The 24483-nt window shown below is 41.9% G+C and overlaps 1 protein-coding gene across 5 annotated transcripts in view; it reads left to right on the top strand.

The window, feature by feature from the left end:
- GRIK4 (glutamate ionotropic receptor kainate type subunit 4) overlaps window positions 1-24483 on the top strand; it is a 210134-nt gene that overhangs the window by 153501 nt on the left and 32150 nt on the right. For 4 of the 5 annotated variants that reach the window (XM_072155633.1, XM_072155630.1, XM_072155631.1 and 1 more), the window contains 6 exons: window positions 9076-9254; window positions 10586-10639; window positions 14862-15023; window positions 17363-17525; window positions 19162-19262; window positions 22623-22730. In XM_072155633.1, coding sequence (XP_072011734.1) covers window positions 9076-9254; window positions 10586-10639; window positions 14862-15023; window positions 17363-17525; window positions 19162-19262; window positions 22623-22730 — 767 coding nt within the window. Of the gene's footprint in view, window positions 1-9075; window positions 9255-10585; window positions 10640-14861; window positions 15024-17362; window positions 17526-19157; window positions 19263-22622; window positions 22731-24483 lie in introns of all 5 variants that reach the window. The other variant, XM_072155632.1, reaches the window with a different exon arrangement.

The following is a 24483-nucleotide window of genomic DNA, read 5'->3' on the forward strand; positions in this document are numbered from 1 at the left end:
CGACCCCTTTAAGGTGTACTTCACTAGAGCTAAGTGATTGCTGCCGCATTAGAGCCAGCATCATAATGAAGCTCCATTAGTATTTATTAGGCCGCCTTCGGAGGGCCGTAATGCGGCTGCTCCCCGCGGTTCTAGTGAATTGATTTTGAATTACCATAGAGCGGTAAGGAGAACGAAGTTCAGCTCACTATAACCACACGGGGCCTAGGCCTTCATTACATCTCGATGTGGCCTTAGGTTTCTGTTTACTTTCCTCAGCAATCTGCTTTCAAGGACGAGCTTTCTGAAGATACCGAAAAATGAGGCAGAATTGAGGAAAAATATCGTTACTAATCAAGATAACAATGAGTGAAAGAATATCTGTCTTTCTCCTCATGTTAGACCAGTCTGTATCATGTGTTTTACAGCCATAATACACAGAAATGTAAAACATATCAAATTTTTCTGGAGGAGGGGGAGGAGATAAGCTGTGACATCATCTATTGTCAGTAGTGATGTAATGATGGGTCAGTGTTATCTATATAGAGGTCATTGTACAGGGAGGGGGAGGAGATAAGCTGTGACATCGTCTATTGTCAGTAGTGATGTAATGATGGGTCAGTGTTATCTATATAGAAGTCATTGTACAGGGAAGTGGATGAGGAGATAAGCTGTGACATCATCTTTTGTCAGTAGTAATGTAATGATGGGTCAGTGTTATCTATATAGAGGTCATTGTACAGGGAGGGGGAGGAGATAAGCTGTGATATCATCTATTGTCAGTAGTGATGTAATGATGGGTCAGTGTTATCTATATAGAAGTCATTGTACAGGGAGGTGGATGAGGAGATAAGCTGTGACATCATCTATTGTCAGTAGTGATGTAATGATGGGTCAGTGTTATCTATATAGAGGCCATTGTACAGAGAGGGGGAGGAGATAAGCTGTGACATCATCTATTGTCAGTAGTGATGTAATGATGGGTCAGTGTTATCTATATAGAGGTCATTTTACAGGGAGGGGGAGGAGATAAGCTGTGACATCATCTATTGTCAGTAGTGATGTAATGATGGGTCAGTGATATCTATATAGAGGTCATTGTACAGGGAGGGGGGGGAGATAAGCTGTGACATCATCTATTGTCAGTAGTGATGTAATGATGGGTCAGTGTTATCTATATAGAGGTCATTGTACAGGAGGGATAAGCTGTGACATCATCTATTGTCAGTAGTGATGTAATGATGGGTCAGTGTTATCTATATAGAGGTCATTGTACAGGGAGGGGGGAGGAGATAAGCTGTGACATCATCTATTGTCAGTAGTGATGTAATGATGGGTCAGTGTTATCTATATAGAGGTCATTGTACAGTGAGGGGGAGGAGATAAGCTGTGACATCACCTATTGTCAGTAGTGATGTAATGATGGGTCAGTCTTATCTATATAGAGGTCATTGTACAGGGAGGAGGAGGAGATAAGCTGTGACATCATCTATTGTCAGTAGTGATGTAATGATGGGTCAGTGTTATCTATATAGAAGTCATTGTACAGGGAGGTGGATTAGGAGATAAGCTGTGACATCACCTATTGTCAGTAGTGATGTAATGATGGGTCAGTGTTATCTATATAGAGGTCATTGTACAGGGAGGGGGAGGAGATAAGCTGTGACATCACCTATTGTCAGTAGTGATGTAATGATGAGTCAGTGTTATCTATATAGAGGTCATTGTACAGGAGGGGGAGGAGATAAGCTGTGACATCATCTATTGTCAGTAGTGATGTAATGATGGGTCAGTGTTATCTATATAGAGGTCATAGTACAGGGAGGGGAGGAGATAAGCTGTGACATCATCTATTGTCAGTAGTGATGTAATGATGGGTCAGTGTTATCTATATAGAGGTCATTGTACAGGGAGGAGGAGATAAGCTGTGACATCATCTATTGTCAGTAGTGATGTAATGATGGGTCAGTGTTATCTATATAGAGGTCATTGTACAGTGAGGGGGAGGAGATAAGCTGTGACATCACCTATTGTCAGTAGTGATGTAATGATGGGTGAGTCTTATCTATATAGAGGTCATTGTACAGGAAGGAGGAGGAGATAAGCTGTGACATCATCTATTGTCAGTAGTGATGTAATGATGGGTCAGTGTTATCTATATAGAGATCATTGTACAGGGAGGGGGAGGAGATAAGCTGTGACATCATCTATTGTCAGTAGTGATGTAATGATGGGTCAGTGTTATCTATATAGAGGTCATTGTACAGTGAGGGGGAGGAGATAAGCTGTGACATCACCTATTGTCAGTAGTGATGTAATGATGGGTGAGTCTTATCTATATAGAGGTCATTGTACAGGAAGGAGGAGGAGATAAGCTGTGACATCATCTATTGTCAGTAGTGATGTAATGATGGGTCAGTGTTATCTATATAGAGGTCATTGTACATGGAGGAGGAGGAGATAAGCTGTGACATCTATTGTCAGTAGTGATGTAATGATGGGTCAGTGTTATCTATATAGAGGTCATTGTACAGGGAGGAGGAGGAGGAGATAAGCTGTGACATCATCTATTGTCAGTAGTGATGTAATGATGGGTCAGTGTTATCTACATAGAGGTCATTGTACAGGGAGGAGGAGGAGATGAGCTGTGACATCATCTATTGTCAGTAGTGATGTAATGATGGGTCAGTGTTATCCATATAGAGGTCATTGTACAGGGAGGAGGAGATAAGCTGTGACATCATCTATTGTCAGTAGTGATGCAATGATGAGTCAGTGTTATCTATATAGAGGTCATTGTACAGGGAGGGGGAAGAGATAAGCTGTGACATCATCTATTGTCAGTAGTGATGTAATGATGGGTCAGTGATATCTATATAGAGGTCATTGTACAGGGAGGGGGGGGAGATAAGCTGTGACATCATCTATTGTCAGTAGTGATGTAATGATGGGTCAGTGTTATCTATATAGAGGTCATTGTACAGGAGGGATAAGCTGTGACATCATCTATTGTCAGTAGTGATGTAATGATGGGTCAGTGTTATCTATATAGAGGTCATTGTACAGGGAGGGGGGGGGGATAAGCTGTGACATCATCTATTGTCAGTAGTAATGTAATGATGGGTCAGTGTTATCTATATAGAGGTCATTGTACAGGAGGGATAAGCTGTGACATCATCTATTGTCAGTAGTGATGTAATGATGGGTCAGTGTTATCTATATAGAGGTCATTGTACAGGGAGGGGGGAGGAGATAAGCTGCGACATCATCTATTGTCAGTAGTGATGTAATGATGGGTCAGTGTTATCTATATAGAGGTCATTGTACAGGAGGGATAAGCTGTGACATCATCTATTATCAGTAGTGATGTAGTGATGGGTCAGTGTTATCTACATAGAGGTCATTGTACAGGGAGGAGGAGGAGATAAGCTGTGACATCATCTATTGTCAGTAGTGATGTAATGATGGGTCAGTGTTATCTATATAGAGGTCATTGTACAGGGAGGAGATAAGCTGTGATATTATCTATTGTCAGTAGTGATGTAATGAGGGGTCAGTGTTATCTATATAGAGGTCATTGTACAGGGAGGGGGAAGAGATAAGCTGTGATATTATCTATTGTCAGTAGTGATGTAATGATGGGTCAGTGTTATCTACATAGAGGTCATTGTACAGGGAGGAGGAGGAGATGAGCTGTGACATCATCTATTGTCAGTAGTGATGTAATGATGGGTCAGTGTTATCTATATAGAGGTCATTGTACAGGGAGGAGGAGATAAGCTGTGACATCATCTATTGTCAGTAGTGATGCAATGATGAGTCAGTGTTATCTATATAGAAGTCATTGTACAGGGAGGAGGAGATAAGCTGTGACATCATCTATTGTCAGTAGTGATGCAATGATGAGTCAGTGTTATCTATATAGAGGTCATTGTACAGGGAGGGGGAGGAGATAAGCTGTGACATCATCTATTGTCAGTAGTGATGCAATGATGAGTCAGTGTTGTCTATATAGAAGTCATTGTACAGGGAGGAGGAGATAAGCTGTGACATCATCTATTGTCAGTAGTGATGCAATGATGAGTCAGTGTTATCTATATACAGGTCATTGTACAGGGAGGAGGAGATAAGCTGTGACACCATCTATTGTCAGTAGTGATGTAATGATGGGTCAGTGTTATCTATATAGAGGTCATTGTACAGGTAGGAGGAAGAGATAAGCTGTGACATCATCTATTGTCAGTAGTGCTGTAATGAGGGGTCAGTGTTATCTATATAGAGGTCATTGTACAGGGAGGGGGAGGAGATAAGCTGTGACATCATCTAATAAGAATAATGATAAAGCCTTATTTATATTGCGCCATCAAATTCTGCAGCACTGTACGGATCATGCAGTACATATAGAAATATTACAGAGTAATAACATCATTGGATGAAGCAAAAGGAACAGGGGCTGGCTTGTAAGTCTATGAGGAACAAGGGGTGACACAGAATATGACGTGTAAAAGTGATAAAATAATTAAATTAATTAATAGATACATTAATTGCTATTAAACTTTAACAAACTTTAGAAACTTTAACAAAAAATGTGTTTAATAAGTAGGTAATTAGGTAATGAAACCTTAAAAAAAATAATAAAAACATCCAGGTCCTTGATTTATTTCTCTGGATGTATTATCTTGTGTGATGTGATATTTGTTGCATTATTTCCTGAGCTCGCTATGTGTCTCCCTATGGGTCACGGGGTGTATACTGCCGGCACATACACATGGAGCGCTCTATAGGGAGATACGTGGGTGAAAATGAGTTTTTTCACTATACACTAATGGGTTTCCCCCTCGGGCACTAAGTGCAGGATTTATACCATGGAGGATGATTCTTGTACTGTAGCCTTTCTCTCTCAAGGATTCTGCCCATACTGACAATTATTTATATGTGTCCTCCGGGTCAGAACATTTACAATGGTGCCGGGTGACTACACTGTGTATGACATCTCTTCAGGCACAATGAGGATGGAAGCAGAAAGATAGTTTTTACTTATCAACTGTATCTGTATATTTCTACACTTTAATGTCACAAAATGAAATCCCCATTTAACATTGGTTATATAATAATAATCTATATTTATATAGCGCCATCATATTCCGTAGCGCTTTACAGATTGGGGGGAAATTATGCAAATAAAATAAGACATTACAGAGTAATAATATGGTCATATGCAACAATAGAAGTGAGGGCCCTGATCACAAGAGCTTACAGTCTATCAGGATTAGGGGGGGGGGGGCACAAAAGCTTTCAGTCTATGAGGATAAGGGGATGACACAAGAGCTTACAGCCTATGAGGACAAGGGGGTGACACAAGAGCTTACAGTCTATGAGGATTAGGGGGGGACACAAGAGCTTACAGTCTATGAGGATGAGGGAGTGACACAAGAGCTTACAGTCTATGAGGATAAGGGGATGACACAAGAGCTTACAGCCTATGAGGGGGTGACACAAGAGCTTACAGTCTATGAGGGGGTGACACAAGAGCTTACAGTCTATGAGGATTAGGGGGGGACACAAGAGCTTACAGTCTATGAGGATGAGGGGTGACACAAGAGCTTACAGTCTATGAGAATGAGGGGGTGACACAAGAGCTAACAGTCTATGAGGATGAGGGGGTGACACAAGAATTTACAGTCTATGAGGATGAGGGCGTGACACAAGAGCTTACAGTCTATGAGGATGAGGGTGTGACACAGGAGCTTACAGTCTATGAGGAGGAGGGGGTGACACAAGAGCTTACAGTCTATGAGGATGAGAGGGTGACACAAGAGCTTACAGTCTATGAGGATGAGAGGGGACACAAGAGCGTACAGTCTATGAGGATGAGGAGTGACACAAAAGCTTACAGTCTATGAGGATGAGGGGGTGACACAAAAGCTTACAGTCTATGAGGATGAGGGGGTGACACAAGAGCTTACAGTCTATGAGGATGAGGGGTGACACAAGAGCTTACAGTCTATGAGGATGAGGGGGTGACACAAGAATTTACAGTCTATGAGGATGAGGGGTGACACAAGAGCTTACAGTCTATGAGGATGAGAGGGTGACACAGGAGCTTACAGTCTATGAGGATGAGGGGGTGACACAAGAGCGTACAGTCTATGAGGATGAGGGGTGACACAAAAGCTTACAGTCTATGAGGATGAGGGGGTGACACAAGAGCTTACAGTCTGTGAGGATGAGGGGTGACACAAGAGCTTACAGTCTATGAGGATGAGGGGGTGACACAAGAATTTACAGTCTATGAGGATGAGGGGTGACACAAGAGCTTACAGTCTATGAGGATAAGGGGGTGACACAGGAGCTTAAAGTCTATGAGGATGAGGGGTGACAAAAGAGCTTACAGTCTATGAGGATGAGGGGGTGACACAAGAGGTATAAAAGCTTGTATAATGATTCATTCATCCATCCGTCGCATCTGCGGCGAGGTCCACTGGAGTTTACCTCCTTCTTCCCGGTGCTTGTAAGTGCATGTCTTGCGACACAATTCTAAAATGTTAAAACCCAACGAAAATGAGTCAGATGGACCCTTAGTAAATGAGCGCCATTATTTTTAAGATCAGGCAGATCCTGATATAGCAGATAACTGCACCCCTGATGCTGCCACCTAACTTTATGCATACAAAAATATGGTGGAAAGTTGTTCCAGATTAAATCAAATCAAAAGACAAAGGGGTGCTCCAAACCCAACCTCCTAAACCAAGCTTACCTCCCTAAGACAGCCCTAACGCATTGCTTACACCCAATTTACAAGCTTGCTTGGAGTCTTTTATGTTTGTAAAATATAGATTAGCATATGTGTTGTAATGATTTGACGTTGTTATTAAAACCTGAGACAATCGGCTTACCTGTACCAGACGGCAGAGCCCACGCATGTCCGCCCCATGTGAAGGCACCTGCGTAGATCCAGTTCTTAAACTGCCCTCTTATTCACCTTTGTAATTTGTTTTATTACTGGAATGCATCAAATTCATTTGCTTGTTTGATGTTACATGAGCGAATATTACAAAAGAATAAAAATGTATAAAGAAAAAAAAAGTCATAGCGCATATTTTAATGGCAACAAAATTATCCATCACCCGACACTTTGTGGATGAGGGTTATTATTTTAAAGTGAATACGGATGGAGACAGGCAGCCAGTGCAGCGATTACATAGTATTTGCCCTATGATTTGTAAAGCGCTACAGAATTTGATGTCGCTTTATAAATAAAGATTATTATTATATTATTATTCTTATTATACTATATTCCACTGGCACCTATGAGAAGATACTTATGTTGCAGACAAATAAATTTAAGAAATACTTAGACTCATGGGGGCATATTCATCAGGGCCACGTCAGTGGACTGCACACTCGCTGCAGCCGGCGGCTTTTCACATGTGAAAATCCCCCGGCTGCCAGGAAGGTCCTGGCATAAAAATATTCACTGCACAAGACCCCGCGCTGCGCAAGAGAAGCTGCGGGGCTATCATATGTCGGCTCACGAGTGTTGGCGTATGATAAATATGCTCCATGGTCTGTATGGTTGGTCGGTCCATACGCTTACACTTCTTAACTGGGCCCCTGTGTGTGTACCGGCATCTGTACTTATACTTAATAGGGTAACCACCCCCTTCAGACCCCGGACCTAATAGTGACCACAGTACAATATGGTTAGTTATGTTCTTAGTTGTTAAGTTGACGCAGGTTTGATAGACAATCACATTTACTTTCTCTAATGGTTACATAGTATTTACCTTATTCATACACATTATAATAGAACCATAACCAGTAGAGATGCCCCCATACTCCGAGGGGGTTATCTCAAAAGCTATTCAATTAGGTTCACTTCATTAAGATTATCTTGCAATTGATTAAGACCTTATTAGGGGACGCTATGAGAACTGTCAATCTATGGAATAGCCTGCCTCAGGCGCTGGTCACAGCAGGGGCAGCAGAGAGCTTCAAGAAGGGCTTAGATGCATTTTTACATCTAAATAACATTGATGGTTATGTAGAACTGTTTCCCCTATATCCCTTCCTCATCCAATCCCTTCCCTTCCTTGGTTGAACTTGATTGACAAATGTCTTTTTTCAACGGTATAAACTATGTAACTATGTAAGAAGACTTGCACTAGTTTGGGGGAGTAAGGAAAGATGAGTATCGGCGGTATCCTGCCCTAGAGGTAAGGAAACTTGAGTCGGATAAGGCCGTGGGCTGGATTTGACCTGCTGGCCATGATTTAAATGGAGGCTTTTGTTAATTTTCATATTTTGATAATGGGCCTATGGGGTTATCGTGCAGACCACTTTAATTGATTATTATCCACTAGTACTCCTAAATATTAAGCTGAATCGTACAGACTTTCTGCTCCTGCCACCCCTATGTATATTGTACATTGAATACTAATCTTATTGGTAGGGTTCTGCATTCTGGTCCAAATTCAGAGGGCATAAACAGAGAGCTTTAAAGAAAATCTACCATCAAATTGAAGCATGGATAACCCAGAGACACTTGCTCATAGATCCAGGCACGTGAATGTGGAAATCCTCTTATATATTTGTTCAAACTCGCTTCCTTCTTCATTTTAATATCAACCTTTAAAATTAAGCTAATGGGCCTGAAGGTAACACCCCCAGGGCCTCTCCGTGCTGCAGATTCACAGGGTGGCACAATGAGCAGAACATGCCTCACCCCTTCTCTCTCCCTCCTCCCTCTGCAATCTAGCAGCAGGAAGTGCAGGAGGAGAGGAGTCCGGCTCTGCTCATTGTAACAATCTGTGAAGCTACAGCACAGAGGGTCTCTGGAAACACCTACCAGAGAACTTCAGGCTCATTTGCATAATTATAAAAATTGATTTTAGAAGGAAGGAGGTCATGGATAACTATAAGAAGATCACCACAATCACTGTGCCGGGTTTATGATACTTTATCATGATTTTGGAAATTATGAAACTTTGCCATTTTTACTTTAAATGTTGCATAATTTTATTGTATTTTTCTTTTCTTTGCAATTTTCCTCGAAATAATTCATAATATTAATGATAATATTAAATTCCATTTCAGGTCTCCTGAATCTTGAAAAACTTCTACGCCAGTTTCTGATTTCCAAGGACTGTCTGTCGGTCAGAATGCTTGATGATAGTTGGGATCCAACACCTCTTTTAAAGGAAATCCGTGACGACAAGACGGGCACAATTATTATTCACGCTAATGCATCCATGTCCCACACTATTCTGATGAAGGTGCTTTATTGTATATTCATCCATCCGTATATATAATATATTTCCATCTCATATAGCGATGGTATGTTGTTAGGATATTCTATGCATTTATAATTCGTGGAGACCACTAAGAGACCTACTAATCCTGAAAAGGAAGGGGTGGCAGTGCTGAATCAGTGTTGCACCCAGAGGAGTTATACAATTCTTTGTTCTCTTTTGGCTTCTAGAAATTTATTCATTGTAAATCCATTAACCTCACTCTGCACACTAAGATTTATGATGCAATCTGCCCAGAATGTATTTCTACCAATCTGTTCTACCGAAGAGTATTAAAGGGGTTGTCTCACGCTGCAATCTCTCTGGCCCATGCCCCATTTAAACAAACAGGGACACAGAAGCCGTGCTATGTTCAGCCTACCTGTCCCGATTCCTAGCGCTATATAATGCGTGATAGGTGGGCGTTGGCGGCTACCTCGGCCAGACGAAAGCTGAAGCTAGTGTGGCTTCCATGCCCCTGTTTATTTACATGGGGCACGGACTGAAGAGATGGCAGCGCGGGGCAATAGCCCCCTCCCGGCCACCAATGCCACCAAGTTCTCGGACAACCCCTTCAAACTTTTAATGTCAGAATTACCAGTAATTCAGTATATAGTCAATTAACAGAGGCTACAGCAAAATATTCAGCTGAAAGGGTTGCATTGTTCTCCGTATACACCATTCACACATCATTTAGGCCCAATTTTATCAGTTGGGGCCTGGCGCAGACTGTGCATTGGGTTGAGGCAGCCCTGACTCAGTCTTGCCCTTGGTGAAGGAAGGTCTAGCTATAGCTCCTGCACCTCTCCGGCAGCCATATTAAATATGCAGACATTTGCCCTAGTTAATAGTCTTATCCAGGAGTCATCCTTCCAGATGATAAGGAAAAACCTTGTAGAAAATAAAACTGATAAAAAACATGTTCATGCTAAATTATAATCCCCTCTACTGAGGAAGATGCCCCTCAGCCATTGCTGCACAATGTCGTGCCGAGACTATAAAGACGGGAAGGACGAGTTTACGGAGGCGATCGCTATCTAGTCATATTTCCGCTGCACGTAATGAAAACATTTTTAAGTGGATAAAGCATTTTACCTAATTAATTACAGAAAGAAAAAGAATGACACTAGTGAGCAGCAGCTTAGGAGTAATACACACTCATTAATACCACTCGGCTGTAATGGTTTCATTTTAATACTGTAAAAGTGGAACATTACATCTCCTTTCATCTGCTTCACGTGTGTTTAAATGCTTTATACTCGAAACAATTACTCGCTAACTCTAATAATATCTTTCTGTGTTTTACTGTCGTACAGGCGGCGGAACTAGGAATGGTGTCAGCGTATTATACATACATCTTCACAAACCTGGTAAGGGCCTATGATCATAGTAAAAGTAATTGTGGAACTTTTATTTGTCTATACATGGATATTTCTGCAGTTTTTCCATATACAGGATCTATCTACATCTAATTCTTCACTGGTGGCTGGAGACTAGCTGCTATGTGGTCTCCCATATACTGCACATGGAGAAAACTGGAGTTTTTCCCCTTAATCCTCAGAAGCAGCAACAACATAATTTAGGATATAATAATTATATATAATTATAGAATTTATATATTATTCTAATTACCATATATACTAAGCCTAAGCCTAGTTTTTCAGCACAAAAATATGTGCTGAAAACCCAAACTCGACTTATACTTATACTTATATATAGCAAAACTCACCTTTCTGGCTTCCGCCGCTGCTGGCTGTATACTGGGGCAGGGGGCTGGATATATACTGGGGGATATGGGCTGGCAGGCTATATACTGTGGGGCAGGTGCTGGCTATATATTATGGGGCAGAGTCCGGCAGGCTATATACTGTGGGGCAGGTGTTGGCTATATACTAGGGGGCAGGGTCTGGCTGGCTATATACTGGGGAGGCTGTGACCAATGCATTTCCCACCCTTGGCTTATACTCAAGTCAATAGGTTTTCCCAGGTTTTTGTGGTAAAATTAGGGGCCTCGGCTTTTCCTTGGGTCGGCTTATACTCGAGTATGTACAGTATTTATTTTATTATTATAATACTCATGTGCCAAAAGGGCTGAAAAAGTCACAATTTCAGGGCTGAGTCAAAATTGTGTTTCTTTTTAAAGCCTTGCGGACCATTTGGGTCGGATAAAGTCCTTCCTAATGGATCTACTTATGGGTTTGTCTAAGACAACTGCATGTAAAACTTAAAGCGCAACCATCACTTGAGATAGTTTTTTATATTGTGTGTGGAAGGGACACGGTGAACATTTTTCTAATATACTTCATTAACAAATTCGGCTTAATTTTAAAAATAATCAAGCTTCTTCCTTCCATAGAGATGCCTATTTAATCCTGTATAGCATGTGTCTATGGAGGCTGCGTGAGCTCACATCTAATCTCCCTGTGCTGAGGAGTGACCCCTTTACTTTCAACTGGATTTTGAAATCAATGCTCATAGCATACTACAGCCAGGGAGAGAGCAGAAAGGGTTAATACTTACAGCTGTGTAACAAACAAGAGAGGAGAGAAGAGAGACTCGTCTTCGATCCGGTAGACAGATTTTCCTTAGCAACGTTAAAGTAACATTGCAGCTAAGGACCACATTGCAGCCCGTTTCTTTACAATCTAAGGCCTCATGCACACAAACGTATGAAAACGGATGTATATATGGAAGCATTTACCTGTAGCAAACGGCCTCATTCACTACAATGGGTATTATGGCCATTTATTTTAATGGCCGTATTGTGCATTCTACCATACCGTGAGCGATATGTAAAAAAATACAGAGCCCTTTTTTCTCATGTATTTCTGTTCCGTATGACCTATAGAAGTCTATGGGAACATATAAAATAGGGGCTGCATACATGCTGCCGTATAAATGTGCAGTATCCAAGGAGACCAGAACCAGTGGGAGGAGCATTCTGTCATCCAGCCAATAGTCAGCCAGCCATCATATGCCAGCCCACCATAGTTTATACACATACGGTATGATGTCATACATGCTCACACGTGTGAAAAACGCGCTGTATTTACGGCCAAAATACAGATTTTTATATACAGAACAGGAAAAAACATACTGTGCATAAGGAGAATTTCTTTATGAAGTATATTAGAAAAATGTTCACAACACAACACACTATCAAAAATCATCTGAAATTATGGTTACCTTATAAATTTGCAGAGGGGCTGAGCAATTATTATTTGCAGAAATGTATTACTGCATTTTTCTTGTTTTACTGGTTCTTGGCCTCCGGTGGTCTGCTGATATTTATCGAAAAATATTTTATTGAATTGTGCCCATGTTTTCTTCTTCTTTTACAAGATTCTTGGAAAAAGTTGTTTGAAATTTACAATGAAGTCACTCTGTTCCAACCCAAAAGATAAAATAATGGGAAACTGCAGTTTTTAAAGGGGTTGTTCTAGACTGTGTAAAAAAACAATGGTGGCTAACAATGCTAAAAAAAAAATAAACATTTACTTACCCCCCGGTGCCCTCTTGGTGTCCCGCAATGCCATCACTCCAGTCCGTGCCCCATTTAAACAAACAGGGGCACGGAAGTCACGCTGCGTCCACCTTTCCGGCTGGCCTTGGTGGCCGGACACACCCGCCTCCACTATTCCCAGGGTTGGATAGGCGGGACGAGTGGGCGTGCCCTTGTTCGTTTACATGGAACATGGACCGGAGTGATGCCGGGAGGTAAGTAAATCTTTAATGTTACCATTTTGGGTTTATTGTTTCATTTATTTGCTGTATTTTTGCACAGTGGTTAAAGGGAACCTGTCATCGGCATTTCACATTTTCAGCTAATGACAGGTTCCCACAACCTTTTCAATACTAATTCGCAATCTGTTTTTTATAATTAAAATGACAGCTTCCACTCCCTTTTAAAAGTAGATACAAGTATACCCTATAAGCCTATAAATCACAACCCTTCCATAAGTAACCTCTCAATAATTCCAATAAATACCGTAGTCACATTGAATCATAAGTTTTATTAAATCCTAAAACCAAATAACATAAAAAAATTCCCCAAAAAAGTCCATTTAAAAACACAGTATAAAAACTTCTATAAAAAAGTATGGAGAGTGTGACATGACATCGAAAAGATCCAATCTATGGGTTGAAAAAACATGTAACAATACAAATACCCATATGTCAAAACAATGGATTAGTATAACAATGAATGTAAATGGACACTAGTGACTAGATATCAAAAATAAATTGTGAGTGCAAAAGTATTTTCTATATCTTATATATGTAATGCTCAGCAACCGTATTTTAATACTGGTAAATCCATAATTCAAGGAACAACGACATATGCCCTACGCATCACAACACAATGGGGGTCATTTACTAAGGGCTTGAATCGCTATTCTTCGTCGGGTTTCCCGAATATTACCGATTTGCTCTGTTTTTCCCTGAATTGCCCCGGGTTTTTGGCGCACGAGATCGGTGCTGGCATGCATGCAACGTAAATCAGGGGGCGTGGCCGTCGGAAAACCGCGGTATTTAAAAAAAAAGTGGCGCTTGACATGCGCTTACCTGCACCCAGCATAGAATGATGAACTCCGGCGAACTCCTGCGGACCTCGGCGCAGCAGCGACACCTGGTGGACATCGGGCGCACTAACTTAGTGAATCGCCGGAAGACCCGAATCCTCAACGGAGCACGCGCCGCTGGATTGCGACAGGATCCGCCCCATTCGGGCTCATTTACTAAGGGTCCGAAGGCCGTATTTTCACGACGATTTACATTTTGCGCGGAATTGCCCCGGGAATTTGGCGCACGCGAACGACTTTTGCCGCAACGGCGCCGGCTTGCACGCAACAAAAATCGGCGGACAGGCTGTCGGAAAACCCGGTGGATTCGGACAAACCACGGAATTTAAAAACGCGATTGTGACGCAAGATCAAGCACTCACATGCACCAGGAAGAAGAAGGTGAACTCCGGCGGACCTCGGCGGGGAAGCAACGGATGCAGGAACTCGGGCGCACGATCTTAATGAATCGCTCCGGACCCGAATCCTTGTCGGACAATGCACTGCGAGATCGCAACAGAACCGGGAAAGTAAATCGGCCCCAATGTCCTGGTAAAGTAAAGCTAAAAAAACCATGTCCATAAATGAAAGATGTACCAACCACTGGCCATTAATTGTCCCAACTTAGGTTTCACACCCAGCTTCGTGAGGGGGTTCTGGACAGGTATGAATTGGATCCATATGTAGAAGGATATCCAGGTGATAATCATGATCATGAGATCCAGAGTATCTTATCGGGTGCATGTGATCCAGAGCTCGCATCCTCTCACTTGAAATGGGTACCACTTCTGGACACCGAATCAAGATGAGAGGAGCTTCCAGCACATGGGCACACCTCTGCCCTGCATGTGGCGAGCATTTAATGTATGGTCAATTAGAATAGCAAAACTTAGTTTTCCTGGGCCCCTAGGCCAAGGCAAGGGGTGTCCTTTGGAAGGTTGTGAGTCCCCAAGTCATCATTATCTTCTAACCGCCCTGGACCTCCTGATGGAACTTCACATTAGTAACTGATCTCGTCTTGGCTTTCTCTCAGGAATTTTCTCTACAACGATTCGACACCCCATTGGATGACCGCGTGAACATCTTGAGTTTTTCTATGTTTAACCAGTCACACAGCTACTATCAGGAATTCTCCCAAATACTCCAGCAGTCCTGGGAAGAGAACTGTGATCACTCTCCTTTCACCGGCCCTGCGGTAAGTGCTCATCCAGGATCATCACTTGTCTATTATACGGTGTGCTGACACTAACACCACTATAATGTTAATATTTACAAGTGCAGTACATTCTAGAGCAGGCAAAGCTTATCAAATTGTATGTAGTGTCCCAGGTAGCATGATATAGAGCAATGGGAACAGAGCAATTTGTATAAAGTGTCCTATCTACAGTAAGCGTACAACACAATAGGAAGACCTTAGCAGATATAGTTTTTAAAGAAAATCTACTCTTTCAGTTGATGGATTATGAACCAAACATACATTGAGACTTCTGTGGCTACACTGATGCAGAAATATATCTTGTTTAATCCCTGAGTGGTTTTGCTGAAAAAACAATGATAAAATAATGATGAGGCTCTGTCTCTCCTGTGGCTGCTTCTACTTTTACCCTAATTATCCACTGCTTTGGAGAATGATGCAATCACTGTGTTGCCCCTGAAAGGTAGAAGTAATCAATTGCTGCACCATCCCCCAGCTGCTCTGTATCCAGCTCAGGTTGATTAGTCCTGTCTGGACAGTTCGGGAAGCTCTACGAAACACAGCAGCCAGTCTGCACCCAGCTTCACCCAGCATACTGAATTTTATAATTGTTTTTTTGAGCAAAACCACCCGGATCAGGGATTAAAGAAGATATATTTCTGTATCAGTGTAGCTACAGCATTCTCAAGGTATGTTTTGCTTTCAGTAAAAATTGAATAAGCTCCTTCTGCTCCTATGTACAATCTGCTCAGCTCCTCCTGCTCTAAAACATGCTGCCCGCAGATAGGACACTATGTACAATCTGCTCTTCTCCTCTTGCTATATAACATGCTACCTGAATATAGGACACTGTGTACAATCTGTTCACCCCCTACTGCTCTATAACATGCTGCCTACAGATAGGACACTATGTACAATCTGCTCAGCTCCTCCTGCTCTATAACATGCAGCCTGCAGATAGGACACTATGTACAATCTGCTCAGCTCCTCCTGCTCTATAACATGCTGCCTGCAGATAGGACACTATGTACAATCTGCTCTTCTCCTCTTGCTATATAACATGCTACCTGAATATAGGACACTGTGTACAATCTGTTCACCCCCTACTGCTCTATAACATGCTGCCTACACATAGGACACTATGTACAATCTGCTCAGCTCCTCCTGCTCTATAACATGCAGCCTGCAGATAGGACACTATGTACAATCTGCTCAGCTCCTCCTGCTCTATAACATGCTGCCTGCAGATAGGACACTATGTACAATCTGCTCTTCTCCTCTTGCTATATAACATGCTACCTGAATATAGGACACTGTGTACAATCTGTTCACCCCCTACTGCTCTATAACATGCTGCCTACAGATAGGACACTATGTACAATCTGTTCAGCTCCTCCTGCTCTATAACATGCAGCCTGCAGATAGGACACTATGTACAATCTGCTCAGCTCCTCCTGCTCTATAACATGCTGCCTGCAGATAGGACACTATGTACAATCTGCTCTTCTCCTCTTGCTATATAACATGCTACCTGAATCTAGGACACTGTGTACAATCTGTTCACCCCCTACTGCTCTATAACATGCTGCCTACAGATAGGACACTATGTACAATCTGCTCAGCTCCTCCTGCTCTATAACATGCAGCCTGCAGATAGGACACTATGTACAATCTGCTCAGCTCCTCCTGCTCTATAACATGCTGTCTACAGATAGGACACTATGTACAATCTTTTCAGCTCCTCCTGCTCTATAACATTCTGCCTGCAGATAGGACACTATGTACAATCTGCTCAGCTCCTCCTGCTCTATAACATGCTGCCTGCAGATAGGACACTATGTACAATCTGCTCAGCTCTTCCTGCTCTATAACATGCTGCCTGCAGATAGGACACTATGTACAATCTTCTCAGCTCCTCCTGCTATATATCTTGCTGCCAGCAGATAGGACACTATGTACACTGTTCACCGCCTAGTGCTCTATAAAATACTTCTTACATGTAGGACACTATGTATTATCTGTCTAGCTCTTCCTTCTCTTTAACATCCTGCCAATGTATATGACTGGCAGATTTCCTATGAAAGATTTATCCAAGCTCCCATCAGTCAGCTTAGTCTTTAGATCTTTGCTGTAATACCAGAAATGGACACTTGATGAGAGCGGCACTTTTTGATGGACAAAGAGCAGTTCTTTATTCAGTTCCTATTGTTATAGTTTAGGTGCATCTTCCGTCACTTTTTCATAAACATAAATAGATGGATGAGGGTACATCAGGCAGAAAGAAACATTGACCTTTGGGTATGTGAAGATATATGACATAACCTTGTATTATTTTCTAGCTGTCTGCTGCATTACTTTTTGATGCTGTTTATGGCATTGTGAGCGCCGTGCAGGAGCTAAACCGCAGTCAGGAGATTGGCGTGAAACCCCTCTCATGTGGCTCCGCACAAATATGGCAACATGGCACCAGCCTTATGAACTACTTGAGAATGGTGAGGAAGGGTGAGGGATTCTCATATTTGGCTTTGTAATATATAAAAAAAATATATAAGTATAAAGTATAAAAAAATATATAAATGTCATCTACATTTCATCTAATATTTCATTTGTTTCACACTTTGTTTAAAGGAAACCTTACATTAGGAATTTACCTGTTAAGGTAGATCCGATTGTAGGTTCATTCTTCCCTCTAAACCCTAAATTATCTTTTTCTAATCCTTTTATATTGCCAAAACTGATCTATAATATATCTTACTAATATGCAAATTATAGGCATGGGCTACTGGGGCGTGGAGTAGCCTTTGCTCCCACAGCCCGTAGAGGCTTCTCCCCGCCCCGGCAGCCTCTGCTATCCCGCCACCGGTTTTTTCGGAGTTCTGCGTATGAGCACTGGAGCTCCCACAGGTGGGACAGGAGATGCTACTGGGGCATGGAGTAGCCTTTGCTCCCACAGCCCGGGGAAGCTACTTCATGCCCCGGTAGCCTCTCATGATAATTTGCATATTAGAAAGATAACGTTAGGCAGTACAAAAGATTTAGAGAAAGATAGTTTAGGTCTGAGGATGGATGGAGATTCTACCATCAGATCTACCTCAATAGGTATATTTCCTTTAAAGGGATTTTCCACACATTCATTAATGAGAGGGTTGTATCTATTATAGGAAAAGACATTCTGAGATGTATCAGAAGTGTCTGAGAGCAGAACTCTTCCAGTTGCTAAAAGCAACCAATCAGAGCTCAGCTTTCATTCTCTCAAAGCTGTTTATAAAATGAAAGCTGAACTCTAATTGGTTTCCATGGGTAAGCAGAACAGTTGTACCTGAGACACTTCTGATAAATGTCCCCCTATGACATTATGTTTGTTCTGCCAATCCCAATCCCAAGGTACACTAATCCGCTCCACCCCTGAATACGGTCAACCATTATCATTATCTCACTACGCCTTGTAGCCCCATCATTAGTATTCTTATTTATACGATAGCACACAGCCACTATTCCCTCCTATCAATTCCACAATGTGCCGGGCCCCCTACCACCGTGGTGGCGAACCTATGGCTCTGGTGCCAGAGGTGGCACTCGGAGCCCTTTCTGTGGGCACTCAGGCCATCACCAGTGATGACTCCAGGTATCTTCCTGCAGTCCCAGACAGCCCAGGACTTGCTGTGCACAGAGCTATTTTAAAGTGACAGGACTACCTGGGACCACTGGGGGAGTGGGAAGTGTGGACAGATCTGGATTATCATTGTAGCTCCTGCTCCGGCCCTGACAATTCTTCCTGTTTACGGGACCCTGGAGGAAAGCTACAATGATCACCCAAATTTCTCCTATTTTCTGCTTTATTGGTGTCCTCAGGTGCTGGTATGAATGAAAGCTGTGACAGAGCAGGGAGTATAAATCACAAATTACATTTCTGTGCTGGCATTTTGCAATAGATAAGTGGGTATTGGTTGTAGTTTGGGCACTTGGTTTCTAAAAGGTTCGCCATCGCTGCCCTACCATGTACATTAGTAGGGAGTTGGATGCCTTCATCAATACTTTTACTGTATATAGACTACTGTAGAGTAGATATATTGTTCCCTTTGGCAAGCAGGTGTATTGCCCGTGGCTTTCTGTTATTGTCTTTCTCTTGCACAGGTAGAGTTGGAAGGTCTTACTGGACATGTGGAGTTCAATAGCAAAGGTCAAAGATCAAATTATGATCTCAAAATTCTCCAATACACAAAGACAGGATTTCAAGAGGTAAATTATCTTTTTTTTCTCCTCTTTTCTCATTAAATCCAGTTTTTGTCTCCAGACAATATCTTTGTATGAACAGATATAACATGGATAAGGTTACCTGGGGAATAAGAGATACTGCTACAATGCAAAGGTTTATTGCATATCCTGTTGGCATGTCATAAATATCTGTTACATATGGGTCCATTCTTCTGACCATTCTTTAACCCCTTAACGCTCTGCGCCGTAGCTCTACGACGCAGAGGTATAAGGAGTGTATGAAGAGGGCTCACGGGCTGAGTCCTCTTCATACAAAGGTGTGGGTTTTTGCATTTTGCAGAAAACCCCCACCGCTAATAACCGCCGTCGGTGCTTGCACCGATCGTGGCTATTAACCCTGTCATTGCAGCCGGCAAAGCCGCCGGCGGCGTTTAAAAGACGGCGGCGCACGGGCGGCGCCATCTTTTTTACGATCGCCGCGCCCCGAACGTCATCGGGGGGAGGCGATTGGTTGCCATGGTAGCCTCGGGTCTTCTTTTGACACGGGGCTACATGGCTTATGGAGATTCGTTACAGTGAGCCAGTGGCTCATTGTAATGAATGTGCTGCAAAAATGCCATATATTGTAATACAGAAGTATTGCAGTATATGGTAGGAGCGATCTGACCATCTAGGGTTAATGTACCCTAGATGGTCTAAGAAATAGTGGGAAAAAAATAAAAAAAAGTTTAAAAAATAAAAAAAATTAATAAAATATTAAAAATTCAAATCACCCCCCTTTCCCTAGAACTGATATAAAACATAATAAACAGTAAAAATCACAAACATATTATATATCGCCGCATCCCAAAATGCCCGATCTATCAAAATATAAAAACGGTTACGGCCGGCTGTGACCTCTGAGGCGGGAAATGGCGCCCAAATGTCCAAAATGCGACTTTTACACCTTTTTACATCACATTTCGCAAAAAATGACACCTCACACATCTCCGTGCACCAAAGTATGAAAAAGTTATTAGCGTCAGAAGATGGCAAAATTTTTTTTTCTTTTTTGTACACATTCGTTTAATTTTTGAAAATGTATTAAAACACAATAAAACCTATATAAATTTGGTATCACCGCGATCGCACCGAACCAAAGAATAAAGCTGAGGTGTTATTTTGAGTGCACAGTCAAAGTCGAAAAAACTGAGCCCACAAGAACGTGACCACGTGCGTTTTTTTTTTCAGCTTCGCAGTACATGGCATGTTAAAATAAATAACATTACGGGAAAGCAAAATTTGTTACGCACAAAATAAGCCCTTACACAGGTAAAAATGAAAAAGTTATGGATTTTTGAAGTTGGAGAGCGAGAAATGAGCGGAAAAACCCTGCGTCCTTAAGGGGTTAATCCCCCAGTGTTGTTTACACAATAAAGGTCATTTTAAACCCTTTACTTTATAATTTTACTCAGTTTTATTGCTGTTCTAGCTCCTATAACTCACTGATAGTCAGTGTAAGATCCAAGAGTTTGGGCAGGGACTCTCTAAGCAGACACTTCATGATTCCTCTGTGCTGTTGGATGCTGTGTGCAGGCAATGTGCTTAGATTATCAGGGTACAGGGTTTATCTACACTTTTATTTAGCTTCTAAACATTCTACTAGTATCTGAAAAATAGAAATAGAGATGAGACAGATCAGAGTCATGAGATGGATATTAAACACAATGGGGCAGATTTACTTACCCGGTCCATTCGCGATCCAGCGGCGCGTTCTCTGCTCTGGATTCGGGTCCGGCCGGGATTTATGAAGGTAGTTCCTCCGCCGTCCACCAGGTGGCGCTGCTGCGCTGAAAGTCATCTCATCGCGCCGGAATGCACCGAGCTGGACCAGGTGAAGGTAAGCGCTCCCCAAGCGACACTTTTTCGATTTTTAAATGCGGCGGTTTTTCCGAATACGTCGGGTTTTCGTTCGGCCACGCCCCCCGATTTCTGTCGCGCGCATGCCGGCGCCAATGCGCCACAATCCGATCGCGTGCGCCACAATCCCGGGGCAATTCAGGTACAATCGGCGCAAATCGGAAATATTCGGGTAAGGCTTCAGATTATAAGGAATAATTTTGGGAAACATTCTAGACAACCAGTGCAGCACAAGTAACAGTTTGGAAACAGACGGGAGAGTTACAAGTTACAGAAGTTATCAATATAGATTGTTGATAGACTATACAGAGCTAGTGGTAGATATAGATGATGGGGAAATATAGGGAGGAGCAGCACTTTGTAGAGCTTTATTTGTGGAGTTGTATTGAAATAGTCAAAAAGTGTATTCATTGGGCATGGGTAGCAGGTGGACAGAAAGATGAACCTGTCTTAGTTGTGATAGTTTAATAATGGGAACAGGGAAGTCAGATTTTTTTTAAGAAATTGTCCAATAGAAGACACTAGGACTGAATACTGGGGAACCCCTGATAGAAAAGTGAAAAGAAGAGGAATCAGCAAATGAAGCACTAGATATGAGGGAGAAAATGGAATAAGGTTTTTTGAAATGGTGGCCTACAATGGTCTACAATGGTGGTCTATAACATCACAACTGCAGGAAGCTCTAGAAGATACAATAGAGAGTTGCTGATATTCAATTTAACTATCTATCTCGGTTTCATCTTATACTGCACTTTTTTTTGGGGGGAGGAGGGGTTAAAAGTAAACGATAGAAAGCTCAGACAGGAAATGGATATTTAGGTAGATATTGGCTAAATATATAAAAAAAATGTTAGAGAAAGGTTTCATACTTGTTTATTCCTTCCTGAATTTGTCTAGATTGAGAACTAATGTTTTAGACCTTCTGCTAGACCTTCCTTCTCTTGGGACACGGTTTCAGCCCACCACCATGGCCTGGTAATTTGGTTCCCTGGCTAAGGCCTGATAACATCCCTTCCCTTACACATAAGGCACCCAGGGGACCTGACCTTCTCAGATACCATATACATGCAGGTAGGAAATAGTAGAACTTAGGAGTGGTATATCACACAGAAGTGAGGGCCTCTTGTACATCTAGAAGACTCCTGCCGAACAGCAATCTTCCTCCTCGCAGGACACATTTGATTTATGAAACTGAAACTGGCCGAGCGCTGCCTGTATACACCGCAGCTTCAAAAGATGGCAGTAATGGGAAATGGCTTCCCTGTTACTAAAGTAAATATTTGAGGCGGATATTTTGTGACATATTTTGGAATTTTTTCACATCATTGACTTCAACGCAAGCAGATCAGATGGCTACGAGGAGAGAGAACTACTTACATCCAAGCCAATATAACCAGCAGATCCTCACCGCAGGGTGCCCAGGACCACCCTGCTTTTCTTCAATATCAATTGTCATCTTTACATGGATTTCTGTTTTCTTACTAGATTGGACACTGGCACGTCACTAGTGGTATTACCATGGACAAGAGATACGCCTTCCAGAATGTTTCCGACAGTCTGACTAATAAAACACTTGTTATCACCACGATTCTAGTAAGTCCCCTTGGGTTATTATTCTATATTATTAACCATCTGTGCAAAGATTTGCTGTATATATGATAATTGTATCATTGTTTAGATTTAGTTATTTTATCACTTGTCACATTTTGACACATTTACAGCTATTTACTCCAAAAATAATATTTGTACATCTGTTATGGGTTTCAGTTGTTTGGTACAAGTTGCAAAACTAATGGGGACCTCCACTAAAATCTAGCACAAAGGAACTGACCTTCAGGTTTTCTTGGGTTGCAATGGTCCACCCAGTGACCTAAGCATCTCTTCAAAGTGACATCTGAGGAACTTTAAGGAGAGTTGCAGTTCCTCTGGTCTCACATCCACACCCTCAACATCTAACCTGTAATTGCAGAGATGTCAAGGTTTTCCACCAGAGCATTACTAATAGAGGTCGAGCATCCAAAGTGTAGTTAAATTGGATGAACCACTAAGAAGTTTTAAACCTTTAAAGGTCCTTACAGCAAGCACTACTTAAAACAATATTAAAGGGAACTTGTCACTAGGGACCTCGTTTTCAGTAAAGAGAGCTTACAGAAACCCATTAGCGCTGCATTGCTCATCTGCTTTTCTGCTTTCTCTAAGCATTTTCATTACAATTTAATTGTTTGTGTAACTTACCTTGCATGTCAGGTAAGTTATAACATACAATTATATTGTAATTAAAATGCTTGGAGAAAACAGAAAGGCACATGTGGCATATCTTTAGTGAAAATTAGGTCCTTGGTGACAGGTGCCCTTTATTCTTCTCTTGTTTCATATGGATTTTAGGCAATGTAAATTTCTGTACTAGATTTTTATTTTAATTTTTGTACTACAAACTACTTACGTGCTATCCTCGGCATCCCCATCATCCTGAGCACTTATAGGTGAGCTGGACCTTGACTTCTACACATATATAGGCCCATATTTATTAAAGTGTTTGCACCAGTTTTCTGACTTTGCACCTAAAAGAACGTGCAAAATGCTTTCGGCAGTATTGTGTCACGGCTGCACCGTGTCAGCTACGCCACAAAATTCTGCACCTGAAGGGGGCGTTCCGGTGCCGATTCGGAATGTGCACCACACTCTATGTTATAGGTGCACGGAAAAAAAGTTGGTGCACACTTCCCGAGCTGTGAAGAATGAAGATTAATGAAGTGATTAATGAAGAACGTGCGCTAGTATTCAATCTGCCGCACCCTGCATATTAGTGAGGCACTACTTTTGATAAATGTGGACCATAGACTATGTCTGGCATAAGCCTAAAGGCAAAAAATTTACTTCAAATTTTTCATTGCTTTGCACCGGAACTCATCCAGTTTTTATACGTACTAATATCTTTGAGTGATCACTAAAAAAGTATCGGTGAATAACATGGATGGCAGATGTCTTACTGAGAACAGCAGTTGGTAAGGGACCCGGTTATCCATTCTGGGATCCATGATTATGCTATGACAATTATTAGTATTAATAAATACACAGTGAAGGGAGCATCATGGCGGCACCTGGAGATTGTTAAACAAGTTGGAAAGCCTGGCAGGCAGAATTGCCTTATGTTACTTTAGGGAAGCCCTAACGTGCCTAAGAGGAATGATTTGTCGTATTGTGTTTTTGTGTCTTCATTTTTCCAAGTCATTGCAAACATCTTGCAGCAAATTTTCTTCCCACTGAACACAGCGGAGAAATGTAAGAAAGATATATAGTCACATGATCCATTCTAGAGAACCCATGGACATCCAGGGGCCTCTAT

Source organism: Engystomops pustulosus, chromosome 6 (genome assembly GCF_040894005.1).
Source record: "Engystomops pustulosus chromosome 6, aEngPut4.maternal, whole genome shotgun sequence".
In the NCBI taxonomy this organism is placed as follows: Eukaryota; Metazoa; Chordata; class Amphibia; order Anura; family Leptodactylidae; genus Engystomops; species Engystomops pustulosus.